Source organism: Scyliorhinus canicula, chromosome 4, assembly GCF_902713615.1.
Source record: "Scyliorhinus canicula chromosome 4, sScyCan1.1, whole genome shotgun sequence".
Taxonomy (NCBI): Eukaryota; Metazoa; Chordata; class Chondrichthyes; order Carcharhiniformes; family Scyliorhinidae; genus Scyliorhinus; species Scyliorhinus canicula.
In genome coordinates, this window is record NC_052149.1 from 75,057,979 (window position 1) to 75,080,242 (window position 22,264).

A 22,264-nucleotide genomic window follows, 5' to 3' on the forward strand; every position below is an offset into this window, starting at 1 on the left:
GGAACCCCCTTTCCAACTGCACTACCTCAATTCATAAATGTTATCCTCGCACATCTTTAATTTTATGTAGAAAAGCGAGGAGAAAAATGTTACAAATGTGGTTTTCATTGATTAAAATACTTGGTCATGAGCCACACAGGAGCATTACAGCGACAATCTAGTTCCCTTGCTTGGAGTAGAAAATCTCTTGTGGAAGGAAAACAAGATTGTGGGGAACAAGTTAAACTGCAGTTTCTTAGAATCTAGCAGTCGAGTCAAAATTGCTGTCATATTTGGAAGCTTGTATTCCTCATAGCAAACTGACCATATTAAAGGCTCACTGTCTTGTGAAAAGCGTTTGGCAAAGCTTTTACAACTACCTCAATTGCAAGTCATTTTAAAGTGATGCACACCATAATATCATGGGTTTGTAAACAAAAGAATGCCAAATACTCTTGCATGTAAATGTGCTCCTTTAATTTTAGAATTGTACTATATCATTCACAATGAGTAAAATCTATTTTCTAAGATTTTAATTGTTTAATAAGAATTTACAGTTTAAAAACGCAGGATTACAAATAATTATCACTTTACATTTTTAGCGACTGTATCCATAAAAATAAAAAAATTTAAATTTACAATTTCATAAACAATATTTTTTTTAGGGACATTGGGTTGGAGAGTTGGCGAATTATACATGAACCATGTATTGACTAGTAAGTACCTTCCCTAAACTTCATGTAATTATCAGCAGCAACTTGAGTTTTTTTTTATATTAAGTGTAAAATCACATCTGACTGAAAGAGAAAAGACCATCAAAGAAGTTAATCTACGCAGGACATACAGTTACTTAAAAAAACTTATTTGCAGCATTACTTTCTCTTCAGGTCACGCTTGCCAATGACCAACTTTGCCGTAGAGCTTTGAAGTCAAGTGAAAATTCTGATATTTCAAATCGTTTCACTGCACCACAAATATTTGACACTAACACTCCGCAACAGTGGGCGCGATGTACCAGCTTTTCACACCGGTGGGATATTCCGGTCCCATGCTGATGCATGCATTTTCCGGCAACGAGGGGTGCAGTCACCGGGATATCCCGTTGACAATGGCGGGGTTGGTGAATCTCGCTGGCGGCTGCCTCTGGAAAACATGCAGCGGGGGAGTCAGTAAATCCCACCCAGAATCTCATTCCAGATTGATCTCGTATCATTGCCATTTTACGGTGGCAGCCAAAGACATCATTTATCACTTTACTTAGAGCAGTAGTACTTATAAACTCGGCTGGTGGCTTCCTGTGCTTGACTTTGTGCTCATCTGAGATCCCGAGTAGAAATTATGTATGGAACTCTTGGGGCTCCATTCACAGCCTTCCTTGATGTGGGTTGTGGACCATGATGGGAATTGGTTCTGCTGTCCCACTTTTACCTTTCAAAAAGGTGGCTTAGGAATTCTGTTGAGGCAGGACTATTTCAGATTCCAAATAAGGGAGAGCCTCATTAAAATTAAAACTATTGGGACAATGGTTTATTTCTCCTCCTGTGGGAAAGTACTTTCCCTCTATTTATCAAGTTCCCATAGTGGCATGATTGAAAACTGGGTCCACGGCATCGCAAGTCCAATTTGCACGTCGGCATCACTTCCCAGGTGAGCCTAAAGCAAGACACTGGTTGAGATTGTGACCTTAAACAAAAAAAGTTAGTCATTCCTCTATTTTTGAGTCAATGCAATCAAACATAATGCATTTACAATCTTTAGTTTATCTGTGGATCCATTTCAAATTCTTAATCACTACTCGTGTAGCTTTATTGAATCTTCATTCACAAGCTCTTCTGTAATATCACCGACAGAAAAATCATATCAGTTCAATTTTCCAGTCAGTTTGTTTTAGAAAGAAATTGCTTCCTACAGTTGATTTTTGTTTATAAAGTTCAATAAATAGTAGAAAAATAATGCTTTATTTTAAAAATCTGAGATGCACTGTTAACACTTTTACAATTCCCACTGAGTTGCTTTGATGGTTTTTAGTGTTCCTTAGAAATCCAGGAAAAGCTTTCACCATCTGACTCGAAGACTAATGATTTAAAAAAAAAGTTTTTGTAATTTTCTGATTGTAGCTTCCAGTGAATGGGGAGCACAAGTGGTTCAGCATTCTGCATCCACAGTGTGAACTGTGACTGCAGCCTGTAGGTGATGACTGTGATGGAGAGAAGGATGATGATGTAGGCGGTAATGATGAAATTTGTGACTTAGCAAAGCAGCAGTCTGAGGTGGGGTGTCCAACTCTAAATCTTCCTCATGGTTCCCGACATCCACCCCGGCAGTTAACGGGTCATTATTGCATGGTGGATTTTCACTGTCCTCCTGGGGGCTCATGGTACTATATCCTGCCGATGAGTGCAAATGTACAAAATTATTTACACGTCAGTTATTGGCATACATTTCCATTTACAGAAGCTGCAATTACAAGAACAATGGCCTAGCATTTTATTTACAAAACTGCTCAGCTGTGATTCAACTCTGATCACTACCTCATCCTGCAAACGCCCCAGTGAGCCATATCCCACCAAAAAAAACTTTGGGTTTGAGAACTAATCATCAGTACACTCAAATCGAATGCTGCAAGAGAACTGGTACTATGGCTTTTCCTCTTGCCTGTGCAATGAATGTTAACAGGCTTATTGATCACTGAATTCACCAGTGTCCCCGGACAGGTGCCGGAATATGGCGACTAGGGGCTTTTCACAGTAACTTCATTGAAGCCTACTCGTGACAATAAGCGATTTTCATTTTTCATTTCATCAAAGCTCTGGTGTACTTTCTAGCAGAGATTACAGAAAACTGAAGCCAACTGCAGTGTATTTTAGCAGAAGTGCTTCCAGGAAAGGAAAAGAGAATATTAATGTCAAATGCATAAAAACCATCACCATGCCAACTTAGGCTCAAATGCACCAAATCTGTAATTACCTCATTTAATAAACTATTTAAATGATGGATATCCTATCACTAAAACAATTATCAAGTTTCTTTTCTCTTTGAACTCAAACAACTTCTTGAAATATTTGTTCATTTTAAACATAGGTTTCTTAAACATCCATAAGAAAACGAAACACTGTCAAACTCACACTGTTGCAACAGTTCCTATTCAGGGGGCTCTGGGCAGTGTTGCTGTATTATATAAACAAAATTCCCCACTGAATATTTTTGGCAAAGTAATACCAAAAAATGGTGAGGTGTTAAAATAAAGAAACAACAGAAAAAGAGATATTTATCTCTCATGAATTTTTCTGAAGATTCTTTCGTGCATTTGAAGATAATTTATTTCTAGTTTTGACTGGGGTTAACATCAATCACAGCCCACACAGATAGGACCAGTTCCCTGCAGACAGAAACACGGTCATTTTTACCTCTGAAATGTTAAATACCATTGAAATGAATAAGATATTTTCCGCCTGTCAAGTGAAATGCAAGGCCATTGATCTTACCATGATCACTCTCTGTTCCCGATCTTCCCCAGTACCGGCGCCTCCGTTCTGGACTGTGTGCATGTCGTTCTATCACAGCCGCTATAAATCTTGTGTTACTGACTATTCAAAATAAACAAAAATTCTTAGTGCAGACAATAATTTTCTCTCCTCAATGCACAGTTCTAAACAAGAGAATTTACAATGTAGAGTTCATTTGTTTGGGGGTTGGGGCAATGAGGGAGGGCGGGGGGGGGGGATTCAAATGAACTGGTCAATTTAATTCAAGGAGGAGGTCAGGCATTCACTGACCACTCACCACTTCCAGACACAGTGGATTCTTCCAATCTACAGATTGGAAGGGCATGGGACAGTAGCTAATTAAATGTGAAAGGGTTCAGTAACCAGGACTGTGGCAATACATGGTCATTACACTAATAAAATGGGAGTAGTAACAGTGCTCTGTATTCAGAGCTTCATTCTTTTTCTTTGCAGCTTTCAATTAATTTTTTCCATCATTTTTCAACTTTTGTTTCTCAAATTTACTTTTATTTCTTATGTTATTCAACTTCTCAGCCTGTCTTTTGGAAAATGAAGTTTTAATGTTGGTAGGAAAGTAAGATTGCATTTCAGCAAATAGGAAGACAGTAGTGTCATGGTATTTTCACTGGACTAGTAATCCAGAGGACAGAATAATGCTCTGGGGATAAGGTTCAAATCCCACCTTGGTGGAATTTAACTTCAATTAATAATGCAGTTCTAAAAAACCTATCTCTGGCGTACACGTGACTCCAGATCCACTGCAATGTGGTTGACTCTAATTGTCCCTCTGACATAGCCCATCAAGTCATTCAGTTCAAGGGCGATTATGAATGAGCAACAAATCCAGACCTTGCCAGAGATGCCCACATCACATGAAAAACAAATAAAATATTGGTTCATTAATTAAAGTCTTTACTTGAAAGCCATTTAGCTGGGGATTTAGTTGGAGAAACATGGATTTCAAGAGATGGGTGGTGGCCTGGACTTTATATTCAGTGATGAACAAATGATTGTCACCGTTCATTACACTTAACAACTGCCCAGACGTAGTGAGCTTTTGTGCAACAGCTATTAGAGATCCATTTCAATGTGGTGCACTCTACAGGAAACCTCGTGCCTACTTGAACAGGGAAAGTAACTTCATGTCTCTCCACACAGATCAAAGAATCGTTATTGAGACAAATCAGGAAGTGTAAGTTAGAGTGTTTAATTCAATTTAATATAATATATTTGATTGAATATAAAAGCATATACTGAAAGTGAAACAAGAGAAAATAAAGACAGATGGGATTAAAGAGAAAGAGATGAGACAGAAAGATAAAACATCTATTTTCACATTTAAAATGAAGTCGACAATAATTAAAATCAGGAGCGAGATTCCACACTTAATTTTTCAGTGCCAGAGATCGCTTGATACTAAGAACCAACACACCTAGTCATTTGGTACTACAGAACTTGAGTGTTGCTGAAAAAAGATATTTTATCAAAACTTTTCACTCATCAGGAGAATCACAAGAATACTAATGTCAGGGGATACAACAGCTTTATATTCCAGGAGAAAAGAATGCTGATTGGTAGCGGTGTTGCCATGGATAATGCACCAGCCCACAGTGACTGACAGTTAACTGCCAAGCATTTTTGGAAAATTTAAACCAGACAGCTTGACTCTGATTGGTCAAGGCATTGTCCTGAGGAATGAAGCAGCGAATGACTATCACTTATTTTGTTTAGCTGAATTGGGTGCAATGTGGGTACCTGCTCTTTCTGTCTGCGAAGAACAAGTCCCTGTGTATTAATATGTAGTTTCCAGTGCATGCAAATGCACCACACTGACAATCCTAAATTGGTTGGCAGCATAAATTTTAGCACACTGAGGATTAATAAGGAAATGTTGACCAATTGCAGAATCACATCCAATGTTAGACGCTGTTTAGAGTTTTGCAAGCACAGGCTGGTTAGTAAGGTCTGTACCTTGCCAAATGCAAACAGTGGAAGAGAAATGCGTTTGAGAAGATCTGCCAGTTTTTTGAACGTATGGCCTACATACCTAGCATCACACTGGCACTGAAATTCATTTACCACATTACTCATTTGAGTGATAGGCAGAATGTCTATTAGTGCAGCATACAACTAGTGTTGCCACTGTGTAGTTAGCAGCGTGAAACAGCTAGCCTCACATGTTGCTCAAAGTTTTTGAGTTACCCTGCCGTTCCAGGTAATCTGAGCAAGATTGCACACTTTTCAGAAAGTGAAGGCCTCAGGCCCGCACGGGTGTTTGTGAGATATACAGGGTAGTCATTATCCCACAGGATGTCTTTGATGTGCCCTACTTCAGCCTCAAGCTTGCAAGGTAAGCAAATGGCTTGTGCCTTATTTACAAGTTTGCCGATAAGGCCGATCTTATAGAATGTGGCACTTAAGAATCCCAATGGGTAAATTGACCATTGAAGGAATGCTTGTGGTAAGCCATGGTAGAGAATTTCCTGGCAGATTTCTCAACTAGTACATTAAGGAAAAGGAGTTCATTTGACTGCTCCATTTCAAATGTGAATTGAAGCGCAGGATGGAGCCCATTTAGACATGTGAGAAATTATTACACACTGCTACGGATTTAACAATGCTCGGCAGTTAACTGTCAGTCACCATTAACTAGTGCATTCTCCACTGCAATGGTTCTAGCAACCAGAGACCACTAGCTAACCAAACAGCACTCTCTTCTCATACAGTATAAAGTTGCTGTTTCCCCTGACATTGATATGCAAAATATAATCTTTAATAGTGTCACAAGTAAGCTTACATTAACACTGCAATGAAGTGACTGTGAAAATTCCCTAAATGCCCCATTCCATTCTTGCCATTGCCTGACGAATGCAATGTGAAATGCTTTGACAAAGTATCTTTTTTCAGCAACATTCACAGAATCGCTACAGTGCAGGAGGCCATTCGGCCAATCAAGGGTGCACCAACTGTCCGAAATAGCACCTTACCTAGGCCCATACCCCATCGCTGTAACCGCGTAACCCCACCTACCCTGCACATCCTTGGACACTATGGGCCAATTTAGCATGGCCTATCCACCTAACTTGCATATCTTTGGATTGTGGGAGGAAACCGGAGTACCCGAAGGAAACCCATGCAGACATAGGGAGACCATGCAAACTTCATACAGTCACCCAAGGCTGGAATTGAACCTGGGTCCCTGGCGCTGTGCGGCACCAGTGCAACCACTGTGACGCCCTTCAATTTGCATAACATTAAAAATTTACTTACACTTGAATGGCAAGTCCTAACTTTTTTGACATCTTTAGTGGGCATCTAGTGCTCAAATACTGCAACTTCACATTCTTCAGTGTATACCTCACCAAGGTACCAGCATAGTAAAGCTTGTAGAGCATGACTGGGAATCAGATAGCAATTTTCAGATTTCCACATGTATTGATGCTGGATGTAGCTGGCTGATTCGCTCCTTAATAAAGGGAGCACTGATAGCCTCTATTATTAATGCAAATTCGGACCAATCAGCCCTGATTTTCCATCCCAATCTAGCCTAGAAACAGAAGGTCAATTGTACCAACACCCCTACAGCCACAGTTAATGCATCACTGACCAGCATTGAGCCTGGTCATTTCCAAGCACAATTATTCTATTTACCAGTTTATTTCTCCTTTTAAAATTTTAGTTGAATAGGTACACTTTGCTGAACATCTATAATACATTATCTTCCAGTAACTTTGTAAAGTGTTTTTTTCTTCCTCTGAAACACCAGCTGGTAGGCAGCATGGTAGCACAGTTGCTTCACAGCTTCAGGGTCCAGGTTCGATTCCCAGCTTGGGTCACTGTCTGTGCGGAGTCTGCACATTCCCCCAGGGTCTGCGTGGGTTTCCTCCGGGTGCTCCGGTTTCCTTCCACAGTCCAAAGATGTGCAGGTTAGGTAAATTGCCCTTGGTGTCCAAAAAGGTTAGGTCGGGTTACGGGGTTAGAGTGGAGGCGTGGGCTTGGGTGCTCTTTCCAAGAGCTGGTGCAGACTCGACAGGCCGAATGGCCTCCTTTTGCACTGTAAATTCTATGATTGTACGATGCAGGGATACAGCTCCATGGGTGCCAGATGCCTTCGCAGTCAGAGTTTTAGAACACAGAACGAGGTCCTTCGGCCCATTGTTTCTCTACCACCCATCAAGCACCAATCTACTCCAATCCCATTTTCCAGCACCTGGTCCACAGCCTTGTACGCTATGGCATTTCAAGTGCTCATCTAAATGCTTCTTACATTTTTGAGGGTTCCCTTTCAGGCAGTGAGCTTCAGATTCCCACCACCCTCTGGGTGAAAAAGGTTTCCCTCAAATCCCTTCTAAATCTCCTGTGATTACCTTAAATCTGGTTACTGACCCCTCATCTAAGGAGAAAGGTTTCTTCCTATTTACCCTATTTATCCTTCATAATATCATCCATCTCAATCAGGCATCCCTTCACCCTTCTCTGCTCTGAGATGAACAACCTCAGCCTAACCAGCCTCTTTTCATAGCTGAAATGCTCCAGCCCAGGCAACATCCTGGTGAATCTCCTCTTCACCCGTTCAAGCGCAATCATATCCTTCCTATAGTGAGGCGACCAGAACTGCACACAATACTTTAGCTGCAGTCCAACAAGCATTTTGTACAGCTCCATCATAACCTCCCTGCTCTTATAATCTATGCTGTGGCTAATAAAGGCAAGTATTGCATATGGCTTTTTAACCACCTTGCCTATCTGTGTTGCTGCCTTCAGGGACTCACGGATATGCACCCAAAGGTCCCTCTGTACTTAGTTGTGTCTTACCATTCATTGTATATTGCTTTGCCTTTGTAGTTCTCTCAGAATGTATCACCTCACACTTTTCAAGGTTAAATTTAATTTGCCACTATTCTACCCATCTGACAAGCCTGTCTATATCTTCCAGTAATCTAAGGCTTTCCTCCTTGCTATTTACCACCTCACCAATTTTTGTTTCATCTGATAACTTGCTGTTGATGATAACCACATTCCCATCTAGATCATTAACATACACTACAAACAGCAAGGGACACAACACTGATCCCTGCAGTACACTACTGAACACAGGCTTCCAGTCACAAAATCAAACTTCAACCATCATCCTCTATCTCTTGCCACTCAGCCAATTTTGGATCAAATTTGCAAAATTGCCCTGGATCCCATGGACTCTTACTTTCTTGATCAGTCTGCCATGCGGGACCTTGTCCAAAGTCTTACTGAGCCCATGTAGACTATATCAACTGCTCGGCCCTCATCTACACACCTACTCATCTCCTCAAAAAATTCAATTAAATTTGTTAGACATGATCTCCTCTTGACAAAGCCATGTTGACTCTCCTTGATTCATCCTTACCTCTCCAAGTGGAGATTAATTCTGTTCCTCAGAATAATTTCCAATATCTTCCCTGCCACTGATGTTGGACTCTTTGGTCTGAAATTACCTGCTTTATCCCTACTTCCCTTTCTGAATAATGTTACCCCGTCAGTTGTCCTCCACTCCTCTGGAACCTCACCTGTGGCCACAGAGGAATTGAAAATTAACGTCAGAGCCCCTGGAATCTCCTCCCGTGCCTCACACAGCTGCATACAACTCATCTAGGCCTGGGGATTTATCCACTTTTAAGCCCACTAAAACTGCTTAACACTTCCTTGCTCGCAATGCAAATTTGTCCAATTATATCACAGTCCCTTCCGCTGCTTTCTATACCTATAGCGTCCTTCACCAGAGTGAACACAGATGCAAAATACTCATTTAATACCTCACCTACTCTTTTTGGCCCCACACACAGATTGCCACTTTGGTCCCTCATAGCCCCTAATCTTTCCCTGGTTATTCTCTTGCCCTCAATACACTTATAAAACACTGTGGGATTTTCCTGCCAGTGTCTTTTCATGCCCCTCGTCGCTCTCCTGTTATATTTTTAAGTATCTCCTTGCACTTTCTGTACTCTTCTGATGCAATCCACGATTCTTTAGCTCCCTTTGTCTGTTGTAAGCCTTCCTTTTTTATCTTACCCAAACCAGTATTTCCCTTGACATCCAGGATTCTCTTGACTTTTTGGTCCCACCCTTTACCTTTCCTTTTTCTTTCCCTGGATCCTATTCTCTTGATTTCGCTTTGTGACTGTACCTAAATTATCCATCAAGGGAAATCCCAAATGGTTGTCAGTCACAATCCAGAATGGGATCTTGAGTGACTTTTCCCCTCCCTTGCCTTGGGAGGCCAACCAAGGCCCCTTCACCAGCTCAGTTGCAATAAGTTAATAAGATCAGGCATGGAACTGTAGGCCTTCCTGCTCTATATGGTTTGGTATCCGAATAGATAGGAGATATCAGAAGCACCAGGCTGTGCCCCCTCATGCTACAACTGAATATTTTCTTTCACCCCCTGCACGATAGATAAATAGCACTTTGCTCTAAAGTGATTGAGCCTTTTTAACGGAAAAGAAAATGCTTCTAGAAATCTAAAATGATTTTTATCCTCATAACAAAAGGTAACACTTACTGATGCCTCTGTCCTCGTGACTATCTTCATCTCGCTCATCTCGATCATTTTCCAAGTTGGACATTCGCACAGACATCTCTTTTTAAAAACAAAATTAGGTGAGGATAATTATTTTTTTGAGTATATTTTGCACATCACTTTTCCCAATCAATTTTTATTCTTTATTTACAAGGAGGTTCAGACTTCTTTCAGCTGACAAATCTCTTTGCCACATTAAACCTATTCTGGGAGCAATGAATAAATCCAAAAGGCATTGGAGATATCACAATATAAACAATGAAGTGGAAGAATTTATGTAGTTACATCAAGGGAATAACAAGACAATCTTATTGCTGCACAGTCTTACAAAGCTGCCTTTTCAATAGGACTTACTTTGATAGCAGTCAGGGAATAAATCTTTTGCTTTATGTGACTCAGTAACTTACAAGGTTGTGCTATTATTATCAAGGAACAACTGAATTCCAACCTGTGTTAAAGACGATAGATGGAAATCATTTTACTTTGGTTTCATAAGCTAGGTAAAGCCTGCTCCTTCGTTCTTACCAAAAATTCTTTCATCCGTTATATCAAACGTTCCTAACTGAGGTTGGTGCATAGTTCTAGATAGTTGCTACTTTCTGGGCTTCATCAAAAACACAATCTTGGAATGGTCAATTACTGTTCTTACCTTGTGCTGCGAGAGGAGACATGTGCTGGTGACTTCTCCTATGGATCTGGTGTCGGTAAGCATATACTGCCAGAACAAGCACCATGATGCACCCCATGATCCCACCAGCCACCGGTCCGACTGGGGCACTTTTGATCATGTTCAATGCTATAACCTCATCTCCTATAATTAGAAATGTAAAAAAAAAAGCAACCTCAATATCTGTACAAAAGCATACATTCAGATAACAGCTTTCATATGAACAGACAATTGAAATTGAACCCAACAGTATTGCAGTTTGTCATTACTTGTCATTACATCTTTAAAAATAGAACATCTGGTAACAGATGTCAGGCAGGATTCTCCGTTTCGAATACTAAGTGTTGACACCGACGCAGAATTTGTGGACTTTCACGACAGCAAAACTTGCGCTGAACTTGGATCGATTCTGCAACTGTGGAGGGGCTAGAACCTGCGCCACGTTGAACGCAATCGATTCAAATGAAAAATGGTACAGGATTCGGGCAAACTGCAGGCGCATATACACATTACACTCTCCAGACACGCTCATCCCAACCAACAAGATGGCACGGTTCTGCTGGAGCGCGCCCATTCCGCTGATGGGTCAGCCGAGGCCAGAGGGCACTTAGGGGGGTGGCCTGGGATGGCAGCTATACGACCCGTGGACCTAAGTTCACAGTGGGCTCTTGGCAGCATTGCAGCTGCATGGCTGCCTTGCCGGCTGTGGTAATGGTGTTCTGTGCCCGTCCACCCTGATTACACAGCCCACCTCCTAGCCACCCCCCCCCCCCCCCCCCCCCCCCGCTACTCCTCCTGGCCAGCGGCACAACTGTCAGCAAACTAGAGCGATATTTGACACTTTCCGTATCCTCTCTCTCTCCCTCAGCAACCATGACGCCAGTTTCACAATTTTTAAAGCACGAGTGAACTGCGCGTCGGGAACTCGGCCCATCGGAGAATACTGGGCTGGGCCTGCTAATGACATGAAAGCTGTGTTTACTGTAAGTGCTTTCCAGACCTGCACTTCAAAACTGCGCCCGCCGTGATTTTAGTGTCGGAACCTATTCTCCACCCAATCGCGATTTCAGCGTCAACCAACGAAGAATCCCGCCCAACATCTTTTGTCCCGGGAACACAAAACACCACCAACGGTAGCCAGGGAAAAGCAGCACCCCATAACTTTAGCATCTTTCGCACTTTACAAAAACAGGAGATGAAGATGGGCTCAATGATCCATAATCTGAAGAGTCAGTCTCCGGCTTCAAATTTTTTTAACTTTTAAACCTTGGATGGAGTAGCGCTAAGCTGAGTAACAACTGGCAGATGTCAGCTGGAGACAGTGCTAAAGTCAACTGCGCTGCTCCTCCCATTTTCTATCCAGGTTCACTGAAATATGGGGCTGTATTTTCAATCCCAGATTGAGAAACCTGATGACCAGATCATTTTTGGGTCCTGACCCCGCACCATATCAGTGTCAATGATACGACTTTTAAATGCTCTAATTGGGCCAGCCGCAAATTCAGTGCCCAAATAGTGGCATTGGATGGTGGCTGGGAGCAGGAGCTAGTCCTGGAGGGTGATTTTCAATGGCAGACAAGAGTTGTGGCTGGGCTTGCCGTTACTTTGAGGAATGGAGAAGGCAGGAAAGCAGAGGACTAGCAGCCTCATTCAAGTGCTTGTTCAAACACTCATTCACTTACATAATCCATTCTGCACAAGCAATAGCAATTTTGTGCCACCATATGGCACGTCAGTTTGACTATGATTTTAAATCAATAGTCACAATAAATAATGGCTCCCTGCTGTGTCCTAATGTGTCCCAGACTATTTTATCTTCCTGTTCATACCGTTGAAAGTTGGATTCTGTCCCTCACCGCCACATTGACAAGCTCTTCAATTAACTTGCTGTTAAGCTTATTTGAGGCCTGCGGGTTGCCAGCTCTCCCACCCTCCCTTTGAAAGTTTCACTGCAATCGGAATCGAGCCATTAGAAGACCGACAAGCCATCAGAGAACGATTTCCAAAGCATTCCTGTACCCATCCTCAGCCCCACAAGCAATTGGAAATCCATCACAAAGACACTTAAAGTGAGACGCAGAAATGGAGCTGGTGATTGTGGAATTGTTTGCCATTGAGAACTGCCAGAGGTGGGCAACAAAACACATTTGGATTATTGCTTTGAAAAAAAGGGACACCGTGTTGAAGTTTTTCATCTTGCACCCATCTGGATAGTTCCCAAAATGATAATAGTAAAGGGAAGGGAACAGCTAAATATTGCATTAGAAGAAAGTGCCAACTGGTTGGCAAATGGGCTCAAATAGGCAGAGCCATTACCATGAGGAATGCACCAGGGAACAGTTAACTGCCAAGCTTTTGTTCAAACACAAATCAGGCATGTCAACTCAGTATCACGGCTTTGCCATGGGGAATTAACGAGGGAATTAGTGTCCTGCAAACTTTTGTTTAGTTGAAAAAGGTGCAATTCATGCACATGTTCCCTCTATCTGCAATGTACTGGGCCCCATGTGTAAATACGTGTAGCTCCTGGCACGCATAACTGAGCCACACTATGTGCCCGGTTAATTATCTTAAATTAGGTTTCAGAGTATTTCTTAGCACAATCTAGATTGTTTAGCGAAATCACATCTAATGTTGGACACTGTGGACAGGATTGTATGACCCCGTCATAGTGGGGGCAGGGCCGGAAAACACGGGTGGCATTTAAAACTCCATAGATTTCGGCAGGACTGTAAGATTTTACTGGCGGGACAGGCATAAAATTCCATTCTATGTTTTCAGCTTTAAAAGCACGGGCTGGTTGAGCACGCTCTCGACTTTTCCTGTTGCCGAAGGTGTGTGCTGTTCGATACAGTCTGCCAGTCACTTGGATGTTGGGCCTACATATCTGACATCACACCAGCACTGAATTTCATATACCGTGGCCAGAGTTATCCGCTTCCATAAGCTTGGGCAGGTTCGGTGACTGGAGCAAAGAATATCACGAGAAGTGCAAAGTTGCATTTTACATTGGCATGAAACGATTGTCCCCATCCCTCATCAGTGACAGGCCACGTTTCCCGATGCGAAACTTTGGGACTATCATTAAAATACATTTACATATCATTATCAGGCACACATGCCGGAATCATCCACCCGGTCAAAAAATCCATCCGCAGTGGCCTGACGACAGAACGGCGTAAAGCACGACTGCTCTCTGAAGGCATGCACCTGGTGAGCGGACCTCACAAGGGAGTTTAGGCGAGTTCAGCATTCAGGGAGGACAGAGACATGCCCAGGTACTATCCAGGCACTGCCTAGGCATCCAGCAGCCATGCCCAGATAGTGCTGGGGGCACCAGGATGAACTGATCTTTTCGCTGCGCACTGGGGCGACCTTTAAAAATGGCTGCCGAATCAAGTGTCAAGTGGGGTAAGCAAATCAGAGGCCGCCAACCAGTGGTATGTTGTTGGACCCGTGACTTGAAGTTTTTTCCCCCCAAATAATTTTCCCACTATATGGTAGACAGCCGCCATTGTCATCGCCGTCTTCACGCTGATTGTCCCATCGACATGGGCCTTTGCTGACAATCCTGGCCTACATTACTCATATACACAATACCATATTATTTAAATTTACATTACCAATTTTGGAATTCTGTTCCAAGTTTGGGTGTGACTTTGCGGGAGGGCAGTTTCTAGTCCTGTGATGCAGCCCCTTGACACAGTAGGTCAGCTTACCCAGGAAGTGTTGTAGGTATTGCATAGGTGCTGTTTGGAATTCTGATTTTAAAAAAAATTATTAATTGATGGGATGTAGGTATCACTGGCTGGGCCAGCATTTATTGCCCATCCCTAAATGCCCTTCATTTTATACGGCATTGCAGTGGATCTGGAGTGACGTGTAGGCCAGACCAGGTAAGAGTGGAAGATTTCCTTCCCTAAAGGACATTATTGAACATTATGACAATTCCAGATTTGTATTGAATTCAAATTTCACCATTGCACCACTGCCTCCCCAATAAAGGTTTGAATGGCTTAGCTTTCACTGAACTGAAAGAGCCTTTGGGCAGCCTCGCCACATCAAGACCTGAAATTTCCATCTGCACTCCATTTGGATATGAAGTGATGGGCTTCATATCTCCTCATAAGGAGTCTGAACAAGGAAAAAAAACAGCTACAATCATGTAGCTTCAAGGTTACAAGATAAAAAACTTAGAATGCTGTGACATTAGCATTTACACCAAACTATGTTCATGGGTAGGCGCTGGGAATAACGGTGTCTTCAGTATAGATTAATGAGTTGTAAATGTCAACTGGGGATGTAATACACCTCAGTCTGCAACAGCTTGTTGGCCATCTGCCAGATGATTACAACTCAGTCTAAAAAACATGACAGCAGACAAACTGATTTAAAAATGATGCAAGGAAATTAAATTGGAAGGAATAACACCAATGGAGTTAGGGCAAACAGCGATGGAAACTATTACCATTTTAATGTTAAGAAGCAGTGAAAAGTATTAAGGTCTGTTTTATTAATTTATAATTTGAATTACCCAGCTTATTTGAAAGCCAGAATGTGGACCAAGCCAATATTTGAAACGTGTGTGTGTCAAAACCAAAAAGGGGCCGCAGCTACAGCATGAATAAACGTTCTGTGAGAATTGAATTTCAAACTATCGGAATAAGGTTTAGAAAATAGATCCCTCAATAAGAAAGGGGCAGCGGGATAACTTCTCTCCTTGTAATAAAAAGTCAGATAGTTTTAACGGACAGTCTAATTCCTAACAAACAACAACCATCATAAAAAGCTCTCTGAATCCATAATTTATTGTCCAACCATTTAAAATGTTAGCACCCAGTTCTTGGATATATTCTTATGGGTCGGAACAAATTGGATAACCCTCCTATTGATTTATGGGTGCTTCAAAGATAGTAAATAATTCACAATATAAGTGGGTAATTATGTTCTGTCTCTTACACCGCTTCACCATCCTTACTGCCCATTGTACCATTCTTACCCAAGGCAGGCATGTCATCTATGTATGGGCTCTTGGCTCCCACAATTCCTCCAAAGCATTCTTTCTGGGAAGCACAGTATGGTTCATCCAGATGTGTTTTTCCATCACTATCCACCATACACCATTCACAATCTAAAACGCCAAAACAATCACTGAAATTCAAAGAAAGGAGTCACTCATTAGACATTGACAACTAGAGAGACAGAAAATGTTATTTCCTGTTACCGTCAAATTTTCTTTTCAAGATATCGATTGTGTTGGGGTTGAGTCTGGAGCCACCAACTGCCCCAATACCTCACTTAAGTGACCAATTCTCAAGAGCCAACTTAGACAGCTGAGTGATTCCAAGCAGTTTGATAGTGGGAATACCACAGCTGAGCTAATTCTGTCCTTACCCACTGTCATTGCACTTTCCAGGAGGTTCATTGGGTCAGAATCAAAAGGGATACCTGCTGATTTTTCACCTTTCACAGGCGTGGGATAGAGTTAACTGCTTTCCCGTCTGAGGGTGGTTAACATTCCACAGGTGTCAAACAGGAGCTTAGTTATTTTACAGCATTGCCATCAGCAGTCGAACTTACTGTCGTAGGAACAATATAGGTTAATACACCATCAATTCTTACTGGTGCTAATTTTGTTCTTCATAAGATTCGGTAACTTTTCCAAACCAGTCCCCCAAATTCATACTCGATTTAAAACAAAAAAAGGTTGAATTTTCTAAAAGGCAGAAATTAAGCAAAATAATTTAGATTCTTTACAATTCTATTTTCTTTGCAAAAGGATTTCTGGACTTTAGTTGATATGATGATCAAGGGTAAAACAATAAATCCATTGCAACTTCTGCTGCAAAGAGAAAAACTGTTTTGCACATCGCCAGGCCCATGCTTGCACATTGTAACCGTACCCGCTTGATGTCCTTTGGCTGCATCTGGTGTTAATGCACTGTGGGAGGCTTTCCTGTAGACTGGGGTCAAAGGCAGCAAGGGTCAGTGGCTCCTGATGGACTTCACAGCTAGGATTTCTATTTTATCAAAAAATAAATCAGTTACTCACATAGTAAGCATTTGTTGACATATCAGTCCCATTTAAAAATTATTAAAGCATCTCTAATTTATTCTCATCTCTCCTGAAGGTACTGATTTCTTGCTGAGTTATGGTTCTCAAATCTCAGTAGCACTCTGGTACTTTGGTAGTTCATGCATTCTTCATAAATAAGCCAAGGCTATAAGTTTCGGCAAGTTGCTCCACCACGGAGGACACAAGACAGAACCTCACCTCGTCTTTAGCAGACTGATGTGTGCACTGATGGTGTTCAGCACAGCAAGTCCTGTTTGAATTTTTCTCCCGAACACTGCACAATAGCACCCCCAGTCCTGCTTCTGAGATCAGCTCACTCAGAACAGGCCAAGGATTAAATTGGGAATCATTCTGTGTTGTATATTTCTATACCACACACTTCTACCCACAAATCTGTTCTGACATTTATTATTTAACTCTTTTCTTTCAGACAAGCTTTCCTGGAACAGAATGAATTAAAAACGCTCAGCCACCAAACTGGCTGCTGAGAACTATTAGAGATTCAATAAATGTAATATTTGAGACTTTGGACAAACGTTACTATCACCCACAACAATGTTGTTATTTTACCAAACAATCATACTTCAAAAAATTTGGAATGAAGTCTTGCCTGCTCTCTGCATTGGTCAAGTTGCCAGTACATTCGTTCACCTCCAGGGGGCATTCACAGGGGCACTCACACTCATTCTGTTCCATTCTGAACAAAAACAAGAAGCAGGTTATTATTATTCACAGAGAGAGGTTCATTGCAAGGGAACAAAAGTCTCAAATTTTTAGCAATTTATTTTTTGAACAGGCACTCATTGAAAATTCAACTAACTTTTTCTTCCACCTACACATCCAGATCAAACTCTCTCAAAGCAATATGTAGTTATTAATATCAGTTACTGGTTCAGAGAAGATAGTATTAGATAGTATTGCTACAGTTGTACACTGATGTATTGTGGCACTCTTGTCTTCACAAAGAGGCATGAAACAGTGCTATAGCTATTATTCCTCTTCTGAGTTTTATGAAGTCTAATCAATGCACTATACAAGACAGTCCACAAGCAGATGGGATTTGTGCTTGACTATCAGGAAAACCCAATGGATCCAAAGTTCTGGTGGCAGAAGAGTAGAACTGTAACACGGTTTTGGTGTGGGGGCTCTCAATCTGATCCAACAGGTGTCCATGTCATTCAGCACAGGGAACAATCATGATTGCAAAGGTTGGTATCTACTCACCACCCCTTAATGCCCAGCAGTAATTTTGAGTTGTGGCTGAAGGTATTCCCAGGAATTTAATCGCTTACATATATCCATCGAGCTCAGCAGATACTAGGGAGCTGATGGAATCTCTACTGAGGATTTCTAAGTGCCCTAAAGGTTTGCTATCCATTCACTTTTTTTCTTCAAAACTTCAAACCCATAAGGGGTTCAGGTTCTCCAGCGGGCGCTTCTACAGAGCCAGGCTGCCTACCCCAAAGGAAAAAGCAAATAGTTCCTTCCTTACAAATTGGGACACAGTGAACTGTATGGTAAAGTGGTAAGCAGAAATCCCCAGACTTTGGGGGGGTTGTCAAGGGCTGTAGGGAATTGCAACATTAAGGGGTAATGTTGCAAACTACAATGCTATATACTTTTTAAAAAAATTTTTTTTCTTGATTTCAAATTCAAGCACTGATGTTTTGTAACTCTCTGTAACAAATGCAAAAGGTTTGCTATTTTCCTCACCAATTGTCATTTAAGTGAGATTTTAAAAAATCATTGCTACTCACAAATCACTTCAACCACTTTTGCAGAGTAATTCTGACTTAGCTGCAGTAGGCAACAATAGGGTTCTTGTAAAAGACACAGCGAAATCAGGATGAGTTAAACTTAGATGATACAAGATTTCAGTTCGGTCAAAATTGTGAACCATTCTCAGCAGCAAATTTGAGCGAATGATGACCAAAATAATCCAAAACGCCACCGTGGTATCTTTGGATTAGCTGAATCTACCTACACTTGTCATATGACCACGCCAACTAATCATAGCAGATCAGACCACACAGGAGGGAAAAATCATGGAGCACTGGGCAAGCCCTCATTTGACATCGAAATCTCCCTGTGAGTTAGACTGCGAGTAGGCTAAACCTTTGAAAAAGTTAAAACTGTGTTGATCGGAGATTGCCCATCTGTTTCCTTAGCCTGTGCCACAAAAGCTGCAGAGATACTCCAGTATTGCAACTGCAGCATAAAAACACCAAAAACATGTTTGACTTTATTGACGACACGGTGGAATGTATTATGCAGATGCGAAGACAATATGCTATGCAGAAAAAGATTACAGAGTTTTTCATGAGCTAACTCCAGACATCGTTTAATGCAAAGATCCAACCCTTTAAGGTTAGCCATTGTAATGCATGAACAAATCGAATACAAGACTTTTCACACATTTACTGCTTTACCGTCTTTTCATTTGAATTTTTGTTTTTGACATAGACTGTGGCGGGATTCTTCCGTTAGAGAACATCAAAATCGGGAAAGGCGATTGGGCGGAGAAAGCAGGCGCCGCTTTGACGCCAAATCGGAATGCTCCTGCACCTCGACAGCGGGGTCCGCAATGCACGTATAATAGGCACTGTTTGCATATCATTAGCTGCCCGTATTCTCCGAGATTCTCTGCCACCGATGAGCTGAGTTCCCGATGGCGTGGTTAACGTGTGCTTTTAAAAGTCGTGAAACCGGCGTGGCAGCTGCTGAGCTTTTTCTGCATAGCATATTGTCTTCGCATCTGCATAATACAGAAGGTGGCAAAACATCGCCATAGTTTGCTGACAGTTGTGCCGCTGGCCCGGGGGGTGGCTAGGAGGTGGGCCGTGTCGGGTTAGGGTGGGCGGGCAGGGAACACCATTGCCGCAACTGGCAAGGCAGCCATGCAGCTGCGCACATTGCTAACAGCCCACTGTGAACTTAGTGCCATGGGTCATATAGGTGTCCCCCCAGGGAAACCCCCTGGTGCCCTCTGCCCCCAGCCGGCCCATCAGCTGTATAGGCATGCTCCAACGGAACCAGTGCCACCTTGTTGGCTGGGATTAGTGTGTGTGTGGATGTAAAGTGTAATGTGTATATGCGGCTGTAGCTGGTCAGCCTCCTGAGTGTCAATCACAGACCCGGTGAATCCCGCACTATTTTTCATTGGAATCGATTGCGTTCCACGCGGCACCAGTGCTAGTCCGTCAATGGTAATGGGATCAGTCCAGGCGCGCCGCCGGTTTTCCCGTCGTAAAAGTCCACAGATTCTGCGTCGGCGTCAACACTTAGTCTCAGAAACAGAATAATGGCCAGTATGTTCAGGCAGATCGGGTTACATCAACATGAATTCAAGTGGCAATGGGATCTCTTTGGCTATTTTGAAGCTCCACTTAACACAAATTTGTGAGCCGATCCTCTAGGATTAGATTCAATGGGATTTTACTATATCAGGAATATTCCCCCAAAAATCCAAATTTCTATCACAATTCAGTTAGATTCAGTATCGCCATGGAAAAGGACAGAGATAAAGCAGGAGTAAAAATGTTTAAACAGGGGGAGGCAATTTTTTCGGAAATGTGAAGGCACTTGGCCGAGGTGGACTGGCCAGCACTGCTAGAGGATAAATCAATGGTAAACCAGTGGGATGTATTAAAAAATGTACAAAGTAGTCATGTCCAAAAATAAGTGATAGTGCCAAATCTAGACCCCCTCCCTGGTTGTCTAGAGGAAAACAGCAGATCAAACAGAAAAAGAAAGCATACTATAGGCACAAAGAACTAAGCACTGCAGATAGCCGAGACGAGTATAGGAAGTACAGGAATGAAGTAAAAGGGGAAATCAAAGAGGCCATAAAAAAATTAGCAAATAAAGTTAAAGAAAACCCAAAGATGTTTTACCAATATATTGAATGGTAAAAGGTTAGTTGAAGAAAAAGTAGGACCTATCAGAGATGAAGAGGAGAACTTGTGTGTAGATGCAGAGGCTGTGGGAAGGGTTTTAAATTAATATTTTTTTCTCCGTGTTAACAAAGGAAATGGATTATGCAGATATAGTAGTCCTGGAGGAATGGTGAGATTTTGGATGGGATAATCATAAAGAGAGAGGAAGTACTCGAGGGGTTGGAATCCCTGGTTGATAAGTCTCCAGATGGATTGTTTCCGAGGCTACTGAAAGAGGTCAGGGAGGAGCTAGCAGATGGTCGGAGGATAATTTTCCAATCCTTACTTTTTTTTCTTAACATTTTCTTAAAATTTAGAGTACCCAATTAATGTTTTCCAATTAAAGGGAAATTTAACGTGGTCAATCCACCTACCCTGCATATCTTTAGGTTGTGGGGGCGAAACCCACGCAAACACGGGGAGAATGTGCAAACCCCACATGGACAGTGACCCAGAGCTGGGATCGAACCTGGGACCTCGGCGCCGTGAGGCAGCAGTGCTAACCACTGCGCCACCATGCTGCCCATTCCAATCCTTACTTGATGCAGGGGAGGTATTGGAAGGCTGGAGAAATGCAAACGTATTGTTCAAAAAGGGATTGAAGGAAATGCCAATCAATTATAGACCAGTTAGTCTTATCTCGGTGGTGGGCAAATTTGTAGCTGTCACATAGAAAGGTATGGACTAGTCAGGGATAGTCAGCATGGATTTGTTAAAGGACTTAATAATAATAAGCTTTTATTGTCACAAGTATGAAGTTACTGTGAAAAGCCCCTAGTCGTCACATTTCGGCGCCTGTTCGGGTAAGCTGGTACGGGAATTGAACCCGCACTGCTGGCCTTGTTCTGCATCACAAACCAGCCGTCTAGTTCACTGAGCTAAACCAACCCTTGTCTCATAAAATTGATTAGATTCTTTGAGGAAGTGACAAGAAAGGTTGATGAAGGTAGTGCAGTGGATGTGGTGTACATGGATTATAGCAAGGTGTTTGACAAGGTCCCATACATGGCAGATTGGTCAAAAAAGTAAAAGCCCATGGGTTACATGGCAATGTAGCAAACTGGATAAAACAGTTGGCTTAGTAACAGGAAACAAAGTGTAATGGTCGATGGCTGCCATTGAAAATGGAAAGTTGTTTCAAGTGGTCTTTCCCAGGGCTCCATGTTGGGACCCTTACTGTTTGTGTTATAAATTAACGATTTGGACATGAATGCAGGCGGGGCACGATTGTGAAATTTGCAGACAACACAGAGATTGGCCGAGCGGTGGACAGTGTAAAGCATAGCTATAATCTCCAAAATGATATTGATGGATAAGTGGAGTGGCCGATAAAGTTGCAGATGGAATTTAACACAGAGACGTGTGAGGTCATGCATTTAGGTAGGCCAAACTGATATAGGGAGTACACAATAAATAGGAATATACTAAGAGGGGCAAATGAAATGAGAGACCTTGGCGTACAAGTTTACAGGTCCCTAAAGGCAGCAGTTCAAGTAGATACGGCTGTAAAGAAAGCATATGAAATACTCTCCTTCATTGGCAGAAGTA

The 22,264-nt window shown here is 42.1% G+C and overlaps 1 protein-coding gene across 2 annotated transcripts in view; it reads right to left on the minus strand.

The window, feature by feature from the left end:
* Window positions 1–432: 432 nt before the first annotated feature.
* cachd1 (cache domain containing 1) overlaps window positions 433–22,264 on the minus strand; it is a 191,806-nt gene continuing 169,974 nt past the window's right edge. Inside the window, exons 21-27 of one of the 2 annotated variants that reach the window (XM_038794480.1) lie at window positions 17,392–17,478; window positions 16,609–16,725; window positions 15,705–15,856; window positions 10,688–10,849; window positions 10,021–10,098; window positions 3,465–3,566; window positions 433–2,366 (exon numbers count right to left, since the gene is read on the minus strand). In XM_038794480.1, coding sequence (XP_038650408.1) covers window positions 2,125–2,366; window positions 3,465–3,566; window positions 10,021–10,098; window positions 10,688–10,849; window positions 15,705–15,856; window positions 16,609–16,725; window positions 17,392–17,478 — 940 coding nt within the window. In that variant the 3' untranslated portion in view covers window positions 433–2,124. The remainder of the gene's footprint in view (window positions 2,367–3,464; window positions 3,567–10,020; window positions 10,099–10,687; window positions 10,850–15,704; window positions 15,857–16,608; window positions 16,726–17,391; window positions 17,479–22,264) is intronic. The other variant, XM_038794481.1, reaches the window with a different exon arrangement.